This window comes from Acomys minous (genome assembly GCF_964271855.1).
Source record: "Acomys minous genome assembly, chromosome: 20".
Classification (NCBI taxonomy): Eukaryota; Metazoa; Chordata; class Mammalia; order Rodentia; family Muridae; genus Acomys; species Acomys minous.
Genome location: NC_140502.1, coordinates 10,166,994 through 10,184,624, shown reverse-complemented (window position 1 = coordinate 10,184,624; position 17,631 = coordinate 10,166,994). Strand labels below are relative to the sequence as shown.

The 17,631-nt window shown below is 53.3% G+C and overlaps 2 protein-coding genes across 4 annotated transcripts; both read left to right on the top strand.

Moving 5' to 3' along the window:
* Positions 1–1,017: 1,017 nt before the first annotated feature.
* DNAAF3 (dynein axonemal assembly factor 3) lies at positions 1,018–9,644 on the top strand. 3 transcript variants are annotated; one of them, XM_084770313.1, is made up of 12 exons: positions 1,018–1,152; positions 1,254–1,342; positions 1,675–1,817; positions 2,456–2,549; positions 3,825–3,982; positions 4,284–4,466; positions 4,717–4,842; positions 4,967–5,089; positions 5,468–5,579; positions 7,650–7,761; positions 8,125–8,199; positions 8,277–9,644. In XM_084770313.1, the coding sequence occupies exons 2-12, from the start codon at positions 1,258–1,260 to the stop codon at positions 9,265–9,267; spliced, it is 2,202 nt and encodes a 733-aa protein (XP_084626439.1). In that variant the 5' UTR covers positions 1,018–1,152; positions 1,254–1,257; the 3' UTR covers positions 9,268–9,644. The 3 variants fall into 3 exon arrangements, with proteins under 3 accessions (XP_084626439.1, XP_084626440.1, XP_084626441.1); XM_084770314.1 differs by having other exon boundaries at positions 1,058–1,152; positions 1,238–1,342; XM_084770315.1 differs by having other exon boundaries at positions 1,070–1,146.
* Positions 9,645–10,172: 528 nt separating this feature from the next.
* On the top strand, positions 10,173–14,052 carry TNNI3 (troponin I3, cardiac type). The gene is made up of 8 exons (XM_084770355.1): positions 10,173–10,317; positions 10,727–10,739; positions 10,909–10,995; positions 11,444–11,485; positions 11,754–11,885; positions 12,374–12,463; positions 12,949–13,125; positions 13,906–14,052. Exons 1-8 carry the CDS (start codon positions 10,307–10,309, stop codon positions 13,987–13,989), a joined length of 636 nt encoding a protein of 211 aa, XP_084626481.1. The 5' UTR covers positions 10,173–10,306; the 3' UTR covers positions 13,990–14,052.
* The last annotated feature ends 3,579 nt before the right edge of the window (positions 14,053–17,631 follow it).

Sequence of the window (17,631 nt, the reverse complement as noted above, 5' to 3'; positions counted from 1 at the left end):
TTGTGCGAACGTGTGTGCCCATGTGCCATGTGTTTGTGAGTGCTCAAAGAGGTGAGAAGAAGATGTCACATCCCCACCCCCTGGAGCTGGAAATACAGGCAGGTCTGATCCTCCTGAGGTGGATGCTGAGAGCTGAACTCTGCAGCCTTCTAGAAGAGCATCAAGTGCCCTTAACTAGCTCCTGGAAGGAGGGCTGTTACTGTTGTTGTTGGTTTTGTTTTTGCTTTTATACAGAGCCCTTCTGTGTGGCCTTTGCTGGCCTGGAATAAGATATACAGACCAGGCTGGCCTTGAAGCACTGATCCTCCTGCCTCTGCCTTCAGAATGCTGGGATTACAGATCTGCGCCACGGTGCCCACTAAGGCTTTATTATTGAGAAATGAACTGTGAGAAGCAGCCTCATCTCTTATTTTTTTGAACATCTACTGAGCAGGGCCCTGTTTTCCACCTGGTGAGGCCTGTATTCATGCAGAGCCCAGGCGTGAAAGAAACAAAATCAAAAATAAAACCAAAACAAAACAGAGGTCTGAAGGCTTGAGTCTGGGCTCTCCGCTATAATTTGGATTCACAGAGATTTCATTCGAAGCCAGGAGGGGTGGCTCACAACCCTTAAACCCAGAACTCCGGAGACAGAGACAGGAGGATTGCTGTGAGTTTGGAGTAGCTCTCGAATACAGAGGGACCCTGTCTCAGAAAGAGGAGGAAGAGGAGGAGGAGGAGGAGGAAGAAGAGGGAGAAGAGGACGAGGAGGAGGAAGAAACAAAGAGAAATAACAGGAAAACGAAAAAGATTTCGCTCAATTCTGATTTAATTTGAAGCAGCAACCTAGGTCCTCAGCTTCCTAGAAATCTGGGCAAATCTAGATACCCTTCTCTGACCGCGCGCCGTCGTTATGACAACCGAGTCTGGCGTCCTGTTCCGGACCGCGCCGCAGCCATCCACCGGCGTTTCTATTGGTCAAAAGTTCGCAATGGGCGGTACCCTTTTACGTTCATTGGTTAGTTGATAGCAATGATGCAAGACCAGCTGCTTCAATTGGCCGACAACTCAGAGAGGGCGGATCCTCTGGGAGACAGTTTGTGCAGGCTTTCAGGACATCAGCCCAGGATCCTGTAGGAGAACGGCTACCTCCGGATATTTGGAAGGGTAAAGGTGAGGGGACTGACTTGGAGGCGAAGGGGCAATAAACGAGGGGGCAGTGAGAAAGGGATGGGGTGGACAAGCGTGGAATTCCCAGGATCCCTGTCCCACAGGGCGATGACCACACCTGCGGGTTATGGCGCCGGCTTCGGCACTGTGTCCTGGTGGGGTCTGTCCCCAGCGCTGGACCTACAGGCTGAAAGTGAGTCTCTACCCTAGGACCACACACGGTCTTAGACAGAGGTGCCTTTTCAACTCCCACGCGCGCACACCCCCACAGCATTTGTGTCCGTGGCTGGGGTGGCGGGGTGGATACTAATGGGGCGTGTATGCCAAAGTTCCCTAAATTAAATGGCTCGGGGAGAGGAGCGCCCCCATAATCTTCTTTGATAATATTGAATGCATGTAAGGCTCTCTTTGGAACCCAGGGCTTGGGGGGGGGGGTACCAGGTCTGCTGGATTCGTAGCTTCTAAAGGGAGCTGCAGGAATGAAGGAGATGGGGCCACCACCCCTACCTGCTGTCGTCTTGCCAGGTCCTCCTGTGGACCCGGAGTCACAGGCGGCTACAGAGGACAAGCTCCCCGAGCTGGATGCCCTGCTGTTAGGCTCTGTAGATGGCAGACACATGCTGCGGACGCTGGCCAGGGCGGCGCTCTGGCCTCCCAGGAGATTCAATGTGAGCTGGCACCCCCATGTCGTGGATGGGGCGGGATGAACTAAGAGGCTAGATTTCCCCCAGCCCTTGAGAGAAGAGAGGGTTGGAATGAAAATTTCCAAGTCCTAGAGGAGAGAACGGCTGGAGGCTAAGCTGTGTGTGTCGGGGGGGGGGGCGGGGGGGTCTGAGGAGGTGGAAGCTGGGGATCTCAGACCCATGTCTTAGGGGGAAGTAAGACCCTGGGGGTTGGGGCTCCTCGGCTTCATTCGGTAAGGACGAGGGATCAGGGACCAGGTCTCCAGTCGTGGTGTTGAAGGATGATATGGAATACAGACGTAGGATGAAGAAACGGGACTGGCAAGCTGGTACCTAGTGTTAGAAGGTGCTCAGGAGGCTGAGGCAGGAGAAGCACGTCAAGTTCAAGGCCATCCTGGGCTAGAGTTCAAGGGTCCCTAGGGAGACTTTACTGCATACAGCTGGGCATGTAACTCAGTGGTGGAGCGCTGCGGTAGTTTGTGCAAGGTCCCTGGTTGGGTTCCTTCTCCATAGCGGGGGTGGGGGGGTGGGGGTGGGGGGTGGGGGATGGGGGGGTTGGGGGAGGCTGGTGTTCTGGGCTCCTAGGTCTGCCTGCAGAATTGTCTTATCTGTCCGGCCTCCAGTTTTACGTGCTGGAGAATAATCTGGAAGCTGTGGCGAGACACATGCTGATCTTCAGTCTAGCCCTAGAGGAACCGGAGAAGATAGGGCTCCAAGGTCAGTTGCTTAAGAACCTAGCACTCAGCCAGGTCGTGGTGGCGGCAGCAGTGGCCCACGCACTTGGGAGGGAGAGGCAGGCAGATCGCTGAGTTCGAGGCCAGCCTGGACTACATACAGAGTGAGTTCCAGGTCAGCCAGGACTATTCTGAGAAACCGTTGTCTGAGCATATAGCTCATTTGGTAAGATGCTTGCCCAATAGCACATGTGGGGAGTCCCTTGGGTTTCTTTCTTTAAAAAAAAAAAAAGTTTATTTATTATGTATACAACATTCTGCCTGCATGTGTGCCTGACCACCAGAAGAGGGCACCATATCTCATTACGGATGCCTGTGATCCTACATGTGGTTGCTGGGAATTGAACTCAGGACCTTTGGAAGAGCAGCCAGTGCTCTTAACCTCTGAGCCATCTCTTCTTTTTCTTCTTCTTCTCCTCCTCCTCCTCCTCCTCCTCCTCCTCTTCCTCCTCCTCCTCCTCCTCTTCCTCCTCCTCCTCCTCCTCTCCTCCTCCTCCTCCTCCTCCTCCTCCTCCTCCTCCTCCTCCTCCTCCTCTTCCTCCTCCTCCTCCTCCTCTTCCTCCTCCTCCTCCTCCTCTTCCTCCTCTTCCTCCTCCTCCTCCTCCTCTTCCTCCTCCTCCTCCTCCTCCTCCTCCTCCTCCTTCTTCTTCTTCTTCTTCTGGTTTTCCAGACAGGCTTTCTCTGTGCTTCCCTTTCTGTATCCCTCAATGCCCTGTAATTCCCTCTGTAGATCAGACTGGCCTTGAACTCATACACCTGCCTTCTTCTGCCTCCCAAGTGCCAGGATTAAAGGCATGCACCACCATTGTCAGGTGGGTTTCCTTCTTAATATCAAATGAAAATGACAAAATAAAAAAAAATGGCCTTACAATATTAAATTATTTCATCTTTATTGCGGAGTTTTGGCTGATTTGATTTGGTTTTAACTTTGCTTTCAGATAAAGTTTTATTGTGTTCCAGGGGCTGTGTCACACTCTTCTGACTTCTGAAAGGTCTTGCACGTGGTGCACAGATGTACACTTACACCTAGAATGAATTAAAAGTTTAGTTTCTTCAAAATAAAAATGTAAAAAGAGGCTTGAGGATATAGGCCAGCTTGCCTTGCGTTCGTGAACTCGCAGCGTCAATCCGCAGTGCTGGGTGGTGGTTGTGGTTCCCGGATCGGTGCAGTTTGCCGTGTCTCCCCCCCTCCCCCATGCCTCCCCAAATTCCCCACCCCCACCCTCACCCCCGCTTCATCCTTCCCGCCTCCTTCCAGAGCGGTGTGAGACCTTCCTGGAGCTGTGGGGGAATGCGCTGCTGCGACCATCAGTAGCTGCCTTCGTGCGCGCCCAGGCCAGCTGCCTGGCCCACCTGGTCCCGGAGCCGGATCGCCTGGAGGAGCAGCTACCCTGGCTCAGCCTCCGGCCGCTCAAGGTGCCGCCGCTGCGCACCTCTGCTCGGGGAAGGGAGCGAGCGTGGCTTGAAATTTGGGTGGCTGTAGGAAGAATGGAAACAAGGGGTTCAGAGGAATTAAGGGGCTGGAGAAGACTGGGTATGGGGGTCCCAACTCCACCACTGTGACTCCCACTGTTGGGGTCTAGGGTTAGGGGAGGTTTTGCTGTCTGAGTCTCATTTTTTGCCCCCCCCATCCCTAAATAATCATCCCCACCGAATGGGAGGGGAGGGGTGCGCTCCCTGTATCTCTGGATCTCTCCATGCGTCCCTGGCTGTGCAGTTCCGCGAGCGGGATGCCCTGGAGGCCGTGTTCCGCTTCTGGTCAGGTGGGGAGAAGGGACCAGAGGTTTTCCCCATGAGTCGCCTTTGGGACTCGAGGCTGCGCCACTACCTGGGTACCCGCTACGACTCCCGGCGTGGTGTTGCTGACTGGGACCTCAGCATGAAGCTGCACGATCGAGGGGTGAGGAAACCCAGGAGCGTGGCCTGCACCTGAGTCCTGAGGGAAAGGAGAGGACTGAAACTTTGCCCCCCTCCCCATTCCCCTCCCGAGTCTGCGGGAGGAGGAGGGCTGGCGTCTGGACACCTGTGGGTGAGGAAAGAGGGCTGGGTCTGGACCTCTGAGTCTGAGGTAGGAGGGATTCCTCTAGGTATAAAATTGGAGTCCTATACCAGAGTCGTCGGGGCCTTTTTTTTCCCATCCTCTTCTCCAGGCCCGAGTCATCCACATCCAGGAATTCCGACGCTGGCGGGACACAGGTGTCGCCTTTGAACTCAGAGACTCGAGTGCTTACCAGGTGCCCAACAGGACCCTGGCGTCGGGTCGCCTCCTGAGCCATGTGAGTGTCTACTCCCAGGTCTGGTGTGCTTATTTTAGGTATCTACGAGTAAAGGTCCCCAATTTGGACCTAACCTTGTTTTTGTTTTTGTTTGTTTGTTTTTGTTTTGTTTTTTTTCCTCCAGCGTGGGGAACGCGTGGCAGTGCGTGGATACTGGGGAGACATCGCCACGGGGCCCTTTGTGGCTTTTGGTATTGAGGCGGATGACCAGAGCCTCTTGCGGACCAGCAATGGACAACCGGTCAAGGTGTGAGCCTGGGATGTGGGATGGTGCTAGAATCAGGCCCAGTAAAACAAATTCCTGCTCTCTGCCTTCCAAGCCCTTCCCCTTCCGCCAAGCTACGACAAAACTTTTTGAGCTACATCACTTATTTTGGTCCAGTGTCTCCATCCAAGTAACAGGCTTTTTGTCCCCCAGCCTCTTGGGTCCTACCTCCTCTTCCTGGAGGAAATCCAGTCCTCTTATTAGTTCCAAAGCAAAGGAACAAAGAAGTCTAGCTCGGATCTAGCTGTCACTGGCGCACAATAAGCCTCGTCCCAGCCACCTTCGCCCACCCTTAACGTTCCTAGCTTTCATGTCGTCGTGTCCCCCACCCCCCACCCCCCCACCCTTTCTCCCCGGCAGACGGCGAGCGAGATCACACAGCATAACGTTGCAGAGCTGTTCAGAGAAGTGGCCGCCAGGAGGGGCCCGAGAGCAGTCCAGGGGAACCTGCAGGAGCCGAAGTCGCCGGACGGTGGGTAGACAACAGCTGCAAACTTCAGATAGGTGCTGTGTTTTACCCCCTCCAAGCTTGGATGGAGCTGGTTCGGAATACCTGGGCAGTTGTTTGTTCTCGTTTGTTTGTTTGTTTTTTTCTCTCTCTCTCTTCTCTCTTGTTCTCCGTTTCCTAAACCCTGACACCAGCAGTAGGAGAACTCTCAGCCCTCTATAGAGGTCTGACTGGGATGCGTCTAGATTCCTCCCAAGACATTTTCTCTACATGGATTCTGGCTGTCCCTTTTTCTATCCCGTCCCTTAATTCACTCCACCCTAGCTGCCTGTTCCCCTATTCAAGAGACCACCCCCACTTTCTTTCCTTCCTGGTCCCACCACTTTGGATTTGCAGCAATCCAGCTCAGGGAAAGGATAAAAAGGAAGCTTCTTTTGACAAGATAGCTCAGCAGGGACAAGTGCTTGCTGCCAGGCAGGGCCTTGCTACTCAAGTTCAACCCTGGGACACAAGTAAAGGTGGAAGGAGACAGCTGACCCAATAAAGGTTGTCGCCTGACTGTCACACATCATCAGAAGAAAAAAAAATCACCAAAAGAATTTTTTTTTTAAAAAAGAAAAAGACAAGAGGCCGGGCGTGGTGGCGCACGCCTTTAATCCCAGCACTCGGGAGGCAGAGGCAGGCGGATCGCTGAGAGTTCGAGGCCAGCCTGGTCTACAAAGTGAGTCCAGAATGGCCAAGGCTACACAGAGAAACCTTGTCTCGAAAAAACCAAAAGAAAAAAAAAAGACAAGAAATCTGGGGCTTGGCAGTACGTGACTGTCAAGCATCCAGAAGGCTCAGGCAGGAGGAGGGAGAAATGCCTGGTTGTAGGTAACAATTCCAGACACCTTCGGGTACAAGGTGAGAACCTGTCTCAAAGCAAAAACCAAAAATAGGTGACAAGGAGTGTTGACTCTAATATTTGTTTGTCTGCCCATTTGTGTATATCTCTTTGTCTCTGTCTCTGTCTCTCTCTCTCAAGATTTTATTTATTTATTTTTTCTTTTTTAGAGATAGAGTCTCTCTGTGTTAGCCTTAGCTGTCCTGGACTCACAGTGATCTGCCTGCCTCTGCCTCCCGAGTGCTGGGATTAAAGGAGTGCGCCACCACACTCGGCTTATTTACTTATTTTATGTACATGAGTGCTCTACCTGCATGCCAGAAGACAGCATCAGATCCCAGTGTAGACAATTGTGAGCCCCCATGTGGTTGCTGGGAATTGAACTCAGGACCTCTGGAAGAGCAGACAGTGCTCTTCTTTTCTTTTCTTTTCTTTTTTTTTTTTTTCCGAGACAAGGTTTCTCTGTGTAGCCTTGGCTGTGGCTGTCCTGGACTAACTTTGTAGACCAGGCTGGCCTCGAACGATCCGCCTGGCTCTGCCTCCCGAGTGCTGGGATTAAAGGCGTGTGCCACCACTGCCTGACTGGACAATGCTCTTCTTAACTGCTGAGCCAACTCTCCAGCCCCTTGGCTATCTCAAGATTTCTATCTATGCGAGCATGAACACACACATGCAGGTACTTTCAGAGGACACAGAGGGCGCCATATCCCCAGAAACTGGAGTTAGAGATAGTTTGTAAACTGGGTGGGGTGGCACATGCCTGTAATCCCAGCGTTCTGGGAGGCAGAGGCAGGTGAATCTCTGTGAGTTGGAGGCCAACCTGGTCTAAAACGTGAGTTCAGGACAGCCAAGGCTATACAGAGAAACCCTGCCTCAAAAAAAACGTGTAAGCTGTCCCACCTGGGTTCTGGGTGCTGGGCACCAAACCCAGGGTCTCTGAAAGAGTGGCCAGGGGCTGGAGAAATGGCTCAGGGGTTAAGGGCACCGCCTGCTCTTCCAGAGGTCCTGAGTTCAATTCCCAGCAACCACATGGTGGCTCACAACCATCTATAATGTGATCTGATGCATACTATATACATAATAAATAAATCTTTAAAAAAAAGAAAAAAAAAAAAAAAAAAAAAAAAAGAAAGAAAGAGTGGCCAGCCCTCTGGGCAGCTGAGCCAGCTCTCCAGCCCCAGCGCTGACCTTTTCCTTCCCTTCTTTTGCAGTGCCTACTCAGGAACACTTCACTATGCACTTTCTGCCTCTCGATTCTTCGCAGACTCTCCACCACAAGACCTGCTACCAAGGCCGGTTCCAGCTCCTCTATGTGTCCTGTGGGTATGTGGTACACAAATGTACTCATAAAAAAACAAAAAAACAAAACAAAAAAAAACGCTAGGGGGCTGGAGAGTTGGCTCAGTGGTTAAGAGCACTGTCTGCTCTTCCAAAGGTCCTGGGTTCAATTCCCAGCACTCACATGGCAGCTCACAACTGTCTATAACTCCAAGATCTGACACCCTCACACCAATGCACATAAATTAAAATTAAATAAAAATATTTTAAAAAGAAAAAAAAAACACTAGGATGGGGCGCCAGTTTCCTCTTTGTGAGGGTCTGGGACTTCAGCCTTGTAATGTCTACCCTGCTCTGAGCCTTCGTCCCCACCTGTGGATCTTAGCTCCTAGCCTTTTCTTTCCTCAGGATGGTTCATCTTCTCAGCCCTGAGCTCGGAGCTTGCGTGGCCACCGGAGGGAACCTGGTTGTGGAATTAGCTCGGTGAGCCAGAGGAGCGGGGTGGGAAGGTCCCAGTGGCCCAAACGCTGGGTTTCCTCACACGCCGTTTCCTGAACCAGGTACTTGGTGGACCTGCGGCCCAAGGACTTGAAGGCGTTCTCAGACCGTGTTGAGGAGATAGCACGGGCGGCCGGGTTCACCCCTCATACTGGAACCATACCCTCGGAGGCCTTTGCGCGTTTCTACAAGTTAGGGGACACTACTAGGGGAGGCGGAGACTCAGCTGTGAAATCTGTGCCTGAGCCCTCCGAAGTCATGGCCCCTCCTCCAGAAGCGATGAGCCCACCTCAGGCTGACCAGGCCCCTCTTCCAGAAGCGATGAGCCCACCTCAGGCTGACCAGGCCCCTCCTCCAGAAGCGATGAGCCCACCTCAGGCTGATCAGGCCCCTCCTCCAGAAGAGATGAGCCCACCTCAGGCTGATCAGGCCCCTCCTCCAGAAGCGATGAGCCCACCTCAGGCTGACCAGGCCCCTCTTCCAGAAGCGATGAGCCCACCTCAGGCTGATCAGGCCCCTCCTCCAGAAGAGATGAGCCCACCTCAGGCTGATCAGGCCCCTCCTCCAGAAGAGATGAGCCCACCTCAGGCTGATCAGGCCCCTCCTCCAGAAGCGATGAGCCCACCTCAGGCTGACCAGGCCCCTCTTCCAGAAGCGATGAGCCCACCTCAGGCTGACCAGGCCCCTCCTCCAGAAGCGATGAGCCCACCTCAGGCTGACCAGGCCCCTCCTCCAGAAGCGATGAGCCCACCTCAGGCTGACCAGGCCCCTTCTCTGGAAGAGATGAGCCCACCTCAGGCTGACCAGGCCCCTCCTCTGGAAGAGATGAGCCCACCTCAGGCTGACCAGGTCCCTCCTCTGGAAAAGATGAGCCCACCTCAGGCTGACCAGGCCCCTCCTCTAGAAGAGATGAGCCCACCTCAGGCTGACCAGGCCCCTCCTCTAGAAGAGATGAGCCCACCTCAGGCTGACCTGGCCCCTGCTCCGGAAGTAGTAAGCCCACTCCAGGAAGCTCTGGCAATGTCCATGGTGAATGCACCTCCAAAACTATAGTTTAACCTCAATTCTAGAGACCCAAGCATCCCACCTTTAACCGCTGAAGCAGGCCCCTGGACTGACACCAGCTGATACAACCAACCTTCAGCCTACAGCTGTGGCCTGTTTTACTTTGCGTTCTTTCTCCAATCCCAGTGATATAGCTAGAATTTCAAATATCTTCCACGGAACTCAGTTCTGCTCTTTGGCGGGTGGGGGAGTCCTAGATTGTTCTCTGAGCCTTATCGCTGGCTGGAGGTCCAAGCCTGGGTTCCAGGTCCTCTCTTTTGCCTTGGGCCTTTCCTGACACGCTACCCTTGGGAGGGACAAGGACGTATCCACCCTTGAATGTGGTTCAAATAAAGAGCGCAGGGTCACCTCTTGTGTGTTCTGTCCTCGGATGGTGTCCAGTGCCAGGAGATGGGGGAAGGGTAGGGAGGCAAGTCGAAGCCCGATTGTGGGGGCTGGGTGCCACAGTTGTAGGCTGAGAACCTGGGGTCCTACACATGAACCTTCAAACTAAACATACCAGGGACTAGGGACGCTGAAAGTGACAAAGAGATGAAGGTGAGGAGGGAATTTCTAGGTCTTGGAAAGACTGCGGTTTAGTGCCGTGCCAGGGCCTGGCTCCCTAGGTGTGAGGGAAGGAGAGGGCTGGAGCTTTGGGTATGAAGAAGGGGAGCTGAAGGCTGAATTCTTGGGTCTGAGAGAACCAGGGACCTGGCTCCCAGATTTTCCTGATTCTGAGGGAGAAGGGAGCTGTGGGCTCGTCAGAAGGACAAGAGGCATGGATCCACGGGATCTCGGCACCTCCCTCGGTTGATCCAATTAGAGCTTTGCACACTCCGCCCCTCACGCCCGGTTATCTCTCACCCTGGGCAGGGGAGGAGACAGCAAGTATATTTAGTCTTTGTCCTTCCTCCTTATCTCAGTGTCCTCAGTGAGGCTCGAGCAGCCCAGAAGGGGACCCAACCTAGAGACCTCCAAGGTCACAGGGGACACCCCTCCAGGACCCTCCAGGAATCACCTGTTCCTTTCAGGGCCTCTGGAGAGCAGCATGGCGGATGAGTAAGTGAATCTTGGTAACCTTGGCCTGGGGGCCCCAAGGAAGAGGGAGAGACCTGATCCGTTTTCAGGGTCCTTAGCTGATAGGACTTAGGGGGTGGAAACAAGGTAAGAATTTGGGGCGGTGGTGGCGCACGCCTTTAATCCCAGCACATAGGAGGCAGAGGCAGGCGGATCGCTGTGAGTTCGAGGCCAGCCTGGTCTACAAAGCGAGTCCAGGACAGCCAAGGCTACACAGAGAGACCCTATCTCAAAAAACAAAAACAAAAAAAACCCCAACCAACCAAACAAAAAACAAACAAGCCAATTTGGGAGCTCCTGGGATCGGAGAGAGTGGAAGCTAGTAGCCCCAACCTCTTGGTCAGGGGGACCGCTGCCAAACATTGCTTCTTCACGGTTTCTCTCCCTCCAGGAGCAGCGATGCGGTGAGCGCTGTGAGCTAAGAAGTAGGGTAGGGAACCGTCAGCTCAGAGTGGGCACTGCAGGGAGGGGACTGGGGCGCGGTTGGCGGGGGAACCTGCAGCTATAGGTGAGGGTACCTAGAAGGACCGGGTGGGAGGATTTGGGTAGTGACGTAGCGTGTTTCACTTCCAGGCTGGGGAGCCCCAGCCGGCGCCCGCCCCAGTCCGACGCCGCTCCTCTGCCAACTACCGAGCCTATGCCACGGAGCCACATGCCAAGGTGGAGCGGTGGGAGGGGGGTGGGAGGTCCTAAAAAGCGAGGCCACCGCTGGGCGGGGCTTCTGGGTTCTGAATCCTCTGGGACGGAGGGAGGGGGCGGCAGTAAGGCCTTGGAAAAAAGGGGTAAGCTGCACTTTGGTGATGGGCGGAGCCCGATGGGTGGGCTGGAATTTCAGAAAGGTGCATGTTAGGCTTGGTGACAGTTGCCCGTGGGTAGAACTCCTCTGCCTACATCAAGGTTGAGGCATGAGCGTGGGGAGCTGTGGATAGATAGGCGGTGGGTGTGCAACTCTAGTCAGAGCTCTGGTTTGGCGGATGGGATCGAGGGCCATGGCTTCCGGTGGACTCAGGTAGTAGGCATGCACTCTAGTGGGTAGTGATGCCCTACAGCTTCTCCCAGTGTCCAGTTTGGGACCTCTCACCGACCTTTCTCCATATCACCCTGGCAGAAAAAGTCTAAGATCTCCGCCTCGAGAAAACTTCAATTGAAGGTGAGGATGAGCTCGGAGGGGCGGGGCTTTGGTGGGCGGAGCTGTGGGGGCGTGGTTTTATTTCGGAGTGAGTCTTTCCCTGCTCCCCCGTCCCCCTCCCCCGCACGCACTGACACGCGCAAACACATAGGTGCGTACAGAAACGAGACAAAGTTTTAAAATAAAAGACACCAGCTTGGGTGTCCTGTTTCTCTGAGAGATGAAGGGAAAATTTTTGTTTCTATACTTTTGGGGACGCTGATGTCTGCTCCAACCATTCATTCCGCAGACTCTGATGCTGCAGATTGCAAAGCAGGAGATAGAGCGTGAGGCAGAGGAGCGACGTGGAGAGAAAGGGCGCGTTCTCAGCACTCGTTGCCAGCCTTTGGAATTGGATGGACTGGGCTTTGAAGAGCTTCAGGTAGCACCTCACAAAGCAGGGCTTCCTGCTAAGGCCGGGACCGGAGGTTCCTCAGCCCTGGCCCGGCATCCCTCGGGTACCAGGACTAGGAGCACAAGCGCCATCTGCTTGTGCCAAACAAAACAGTTTCAAAACTTAGTGTATTTCTCCAGTCTCTGGAGAAATTTAAGTCTCTGGAGTCCACATTCCAATGTCGTTTCCTTCCTTTCTCAGAACCAGGAGTCCACAACTCCTCACACTTGGGGGTCTGACCCTTAGGCCTCCTCCCTCAGACTAAGAAACCGAGTGTCCAGCCTCCCTTTCTTTTTTCTTTCCTTTCCTTTTTTTTTTTTTTTTTTTAAAGACAGGGTCTCTGTGTAACCTTGGCTGTCCTAGATTCGCTTTGTAGACCAGGCTGGCCTCCAACTCGCAGCGATCCTCCTGCCTCTGCCTCCTGAGTGCTGGGTCCAGCCTCCCTTTCAACACACATGCGTGCGTTCCTTCATCAGGACTTATGCCGGCAGCTTCATGCTCGGGTGGACAAAGTGGACGAAGAGAGATACGATGTGGAAGCAAAAGTCACCAAGAACGTCACTGAGGTGGGGGAAGCACCTCCGCAGTCGACTGAGACCTCAGGCTGTTGGCTGTCTGTGCTTGACACAGCTCTGGTCAGAAAGCAGGCAGTGGCGTGGGTACACTGTGGCAAAGGGGAGGTGTTTCAGCTGAGAGATGACACCTGCAAGGCAGAGCCTGAGTGGCTTAAGCAGGTCTGGACATGCGCGACTGGAGCATTGAGTCGTAGTAAATGAGTTGAGCCCCGGGTCGGGGAGTCACGATCCGCACAGTGTTGGACCGAGTCGCGTTAGAAGCTTTGATTGATGGATGGGGCTGGGGGATATCGGGAAGAGCACGCAGTCGCGGGTTAGAGTCTGGAAGAGAGGATGGGGCTTAGATACGGAGAGCAAGATATGCATATAGGGAAATCGTAGGTTAGAAGAGGCGTGCAGGAAGGAAGCAGAGGAAAGAAGGGTTCTCCACGGTCACCACGGTCAACCCCCCCCCCCCCCGTCCCCGCCCTCCCCAGATTGCAGATCTGACCCAGAAGATCTACGACCTGCGTGGCAAGTTCAAGCGGCCCACACTTCGAAGAGTGAGGATCTCAGCCGATGCCATGATGCAGGCTCTGCTGGGCACTCGGGCCAAGGAGTCCTTGGACCTGAGGGCCCACCTCAAGCAGGTTAAGAAGGAGGACATTGAGAAGGTGAGTGTGCGCCAGGCTTAGGAAGATGCTTTGGGAAGGTCTGAGCGGCCACGGCCACAACGTCAGCAGAGAGCAGATGCGCTTGGGGTTCTAGTGAGAAGCTAGTGATGGAGGGACCTCAAGAAGTCAGAAGAGGGGGATGCAGAGATGGCTCAGAGGTTAAGAGCCCTGGCTGTTCTTCCAAAGGTCCTGAGTTCAATCCCCAGCAACCACCTGGTAGCTCACAACCATCTGTAGTGAGATTTGGTGCCCTCTTCTGGCTTGCAGGCACACATGCAGACAGAATACAGTATAAATAATAAATAAATCTTTTTAAAAAAGGAAGCCAGAAGGAAAGACAGTGCCTTAGGGAGAGAGAAGTAGTAAGGGGCAGGAAGTGGGAAGAGACAGGAAGTACATGGGGGAGACAGGAAGTGCATGGAGGAAGAATGGAGGTGAATGGAAGAGACAAGCACATAGTGGAGACAGGAAAATGCATGGGAGAAGCAAGAAGTACACGGGGAGACAGGAAGTGCATGGGGAAAACAGGAAGTGCATGAGGGAGACGGGAAATGAATCAGGGTGACTGGAGGTTCATGGGGGGGGGCAGGGAAATGGAGATGAACGGGAGGATGGGAAATGCTCACAGACAGTTTGCCAGATTGTCCAAGTTGTCTCCTAGAACCAGATTCCTGGATAGGCTTCCTGCATAGAATGGTCTAGCAATCTCGAGGGCAGGTGGAGGATATTCAGGGGATAGGGACCAGAAAGAGTCCTTAACGTCTGACCTTTCACCTCCAGGAAAACCGGGAGGTGGGAGACTGGCGCAAGAACATTGACGCACTAAGTGGAATGGAGGGCCGCAAGAAAAAGTTTGAGGGCTGAGTCCATGGCGCCCACACTTTGCTCTGAGGATGTTCCTGACGAATACACCTCTCTAAACTGGAAGTGATGGTGTGTCTGTTACCCTGGGGCTTAGGCATGAGAAAGATGGGGGAGCCGGGTGGTGGTGGCGCACGCCTTTAATCCCAGTACTCTGGGAGGCAGAGGCAGGAGGATCGCTGCGAGTTGGAGGCCAGCCTGGTCTACAAAGTGAGTCCAGGACAGCCAAGGCTACACAGAGAGACCAACCTGTGTAGGTTGTCTCGAAAAACCAAAAAAGGAAGAAGAAGAAGAAGAAGAAGAAGAAGAAGGAGGAGGAGGAGGAGGAGGAGGAGGAGGAGGAAGAGGAGGAGGAGGAGGAGGAAGAGGAGGAGGAGGAGGAAGAGGAGGAGGAGGAGGAAGAGGAGGAGGAGGAGGAGGAAGAGGAGGAGGAGGAGGAGGAAGAGGAGGGGGAATTGAGGGTTGGTGTGCCTCAAAGCCATGGGGTGTAGTCACAGGCACATTTCTAACATGGGGTAATCTCTTTTACAGAGGACATAGAACATGCTAAACCCAAAGAAAACCGTGTTAATGAGCCCCGGGGGTGGCTCTGGGTCAAGAGCTCTGGCTTTCACCCCTAGAGGATCCGGATTCAGTTCCCAGCACACACATAGCAACTCACAACTATCTGGCTTCTGGCTTCTGCTCAGACAAACAAACTATACATATTTAAAAAATTTAGTTAAAGATAAGAATTTGAAGGTGCAAAAAAAAAAAAAATAGATTCACAGTGAGGTAGACAGATGATGGTGACCCTGTAAGAGACAGAAACAGAAAACTAAGCCATGCATGCTGTTGCACACCTTTAATCCCAGTACTCAGGAGGCAGAGACAGGTGGATCTATGTGGGTTTGAGGCCAGCCTGGTCTACATACAGGATTCCAGGACAGCCAGAGATACACACTTAGTGTTATGAAATATGTACCTATGGGGTGCCATGGTCGGCCCATGCCAAGGTGGGCCCCTGAGAAATTATGCCATCTAACAGATCTGGTATAAAGGGGGTTTATTGGGGGGGAAGGGAGAGGCGTGAGAACATGAAGAAGGGGTAGAGGCAGCCAAGTGCACACGTAGACAGGGGGACAGACAGGAACAGGGCCATGGGGGCAGAGAAGGACAGATGGGCACAGACCGCAGGGAACAGAGCAAGGGAGCTGATGCGGTGGGGGCCCTTTTATCAAGGCACACACACCTGCTGCTAAGCAATTGCTGGGTCCCTGAGGGCAGGCCAGCATAATCACCTGCACGTTAACACCAAGCTGGGCGGTGGTGGTGCACGCCTTTAATCCCAGCACTCGGGAGGCAGAAGGAGGCACTTCTCTGTGAGTTCGAGGCCAGCCTAGACTACAGAGTGAGTCCAGGACAGCCAGGGCTACACAGAGAAACCCTGTCTCAAAAAACAATAGACCCTGGGAAAAGAATTTTCAGCAAAGTACAAAAATTTAAAGCATTCCTTTCTTTAATTTTGTAATTCTTTTTTTTGTTTTTGTTTTTGTTTTTGTTTTTTGAGACAAGCTCTCTCTGTGTAGCCTTGGCTGTCCTGGTCTCACTTTGTAGACCAGGCTGGCCTCGAACTCACAGTGATCCACCTGCCTCTGCCTCCCGAGTGCTGGGACTAAAGGCGTGCGCCACCACGCCCAGCTAATTTTGTAATTCTTTACTGTGGAATAGTTTGGGATGTCAGTTCTGTTTTAAGTAGCAGAATTGATGACTAAGCAAGGAAACGTAATTTGGATTAAAAAATTCTTGCTTTAATAAAACTGTCTTAAACAGTGAAACAAACAAACAAACAAACAAACAAGCAAACCCCCCCAAAACAAAAAAAACCCAAAACCAAACTCAGACCAAAACCAACCAACCAACCAACCAACCAACAAACCAAAACCCACAACTCGCCCCCCTCCCAGAAATAGAAAACTAAAGGGAGGGAGCGCAGAGTCGCAAAGCAAGATACTCAAAAGGAATGATAAATACAGACACGTGGCCCAGACACAGAGAGGCAGAGCCAAAGTGATACAGAAAAACGGAGGTATAGATGAATATGCAGAGATACCCCAGAAACACACAAGGGCAAAACCGCGGAGAAACTATGTTAATTCCAGCACTGAAAGGTGGAGGCTGAAAGGGCCAGGACTTCAAGGTCATCCTTAGTTACATAACGATTTCTAGGCCAGCCTGGGCTACACGAGACCTGCTACATGGTACGTCTCTCATGTCAAATCTTTTATCTCCCACCCACCCCCAACAAAAGAAACAAAAACTATCCAGAATTTCACAGCAGTCCATGGAAAGGAGGGAGGGAGGGGGAAGGGAAGGAGGAAAGGAGGGAGAGAGAGAGAGAGAGAGAGAGAGAGAGAGAGAGAGAGAGAGAGAGAGAGATGAGAGATATCAACCCCAAGATGGGAAGCAAATGAATGCCCAGAACGCCTACAGACACAAACCCACACAGATGGGGGGGCAGGGGCGCTTACTTTTCTGGGCACTGGCTCCCCTAGAGTTCAAGGTCATGGCTTGGCTGGAAAGGGGGTGGGTGGGAGGATACTAAAAAAGATCTGTGTCAGATGGAGCGGGGAGGGGCTGGGAGGGTGAGGGCTCTCTAGCCCGACACCTCATCCTCTCCCTCCTCCCCACACCTGCTTCCCAGCTTTAGCCGCCTGTTGTCACCGTGGTGGAATCCCGGTGGCAGACAAAGGAGTGGGGGTGGGGAGGCCAGGGGGTGGGGGTGGGGGTGGGGGAGACAGTTGGATGGAGACACAGAGGGGAAGAGATGGAGGAACAGGGAAAAAAAAATAAAAGAGGTGGAATTTGCAGATGGAAACCAGAGACAGGCTAGAGGAGAAATTTGAGAAAAGCCACCCAGAGGTAGAAGCAGGAAGCGTGGCTTAGAGCCCTCCCTTTTGCCATTAAGCCCCCTTTTCCTGTACTGTTTCCAGTTATAGGGACTCCAAAGCACTGGGAACTGTTGGGTTCTCTCAGAGAGCTTGTGGGGGTGGTCTGACCTAGCCTGGGCTCTAGGCTGTTGCTGATGGAATGCAGCAGGGCTCTCTCGAAGCAGATGGCAGGTGTTGGACCCCGAAACTGGAGCCAGAGGGGGCAGAGCAGGCTCTGAGCATGGGGGATGGTTTCTGACCAGAGGAATCCTCGCCCTCTCCTCCAGCCTGGGGCGGGGCTGAGCATCTACCTATAAACCCAGGGGGTGCGTCATTGTCCTCAGAAGCGTCAGACTCCCTCTACGGCATCTGAGGACCCAGCCTTAGGTAACCGGGCTCTGAGTTCTTCTCACTGATGTCTTTTGGGAAGTGGGCATAACAGGAGTGGTAACCAAGTGTGACAACAGTCGGGGCAGGATCTCCTCCTCTTCCTTCTTGTCCTTTCCTCCTCCTCCTCCTCCTTTGAGACAGAGGCTCACTGTGTAGCCCAGGCTGGCCTTGAGCTCGCAGTAACCCCTCTGCCACGTTGAGATTATAGGCAGCAGCTACCCGGCTAAGCCTGAGGCTGTGGGAGGACTTGAGGGGTGAAGGGTGAAGGGGTAGGATTTGTGGGTTGCAGAATCTGGGGGCACTCTCCCTAACATTGTGTAGGAGGCATTCGGAAGGCAGAAGCATA

What these genes read in the sequence shown, in the direction of transcription:
- TNNI3 (XM_084770355.1), top strand. An exon ending in CCACGGAGCCACATGCCAAG is followed by an intron (nt 10,996 to 11,443) that starts GTGGAGCGGTGG and finishes TCACCCTGGCAG; the next exon opens with AAAAAGTCTAAGATCTCCGC. An exon ending in CGAGAAAACTTCAATTGAAG is followed by an intron (nt 11,486 to 11,753) that starts GTGAGGATGAGC and finishes TTCATTCCGCAG; the next exon opens with ACTCTGATGCTGCAGATTGC.
- DNAAF3 (XM_084770313.1), top strand. Translation starts at nt 1,258, where the DNA reads ATGACCACACCTGCGGGTTATGGCGCCGGCTTCGGCACTGTGTCCTGG. An exon ending in TGAAGCTGCACGATCGAGGG is followed by an intron (nt 4,467 to 4,716) that starts GTGAGGAAACCC and finishes CCTCTTCTCCAG; the next exon opens with GCCCGAGTCATCCACATCCA. An exon ending in GGAGCCGAAGTCGCCGGACG is followed by an intron (nt 5,580 to 7,649) that starts GTGGGTAGACAA and finishes CTTCTTTTGCAG; the next exon opens with TGCCTACTCAGGAACACTTC.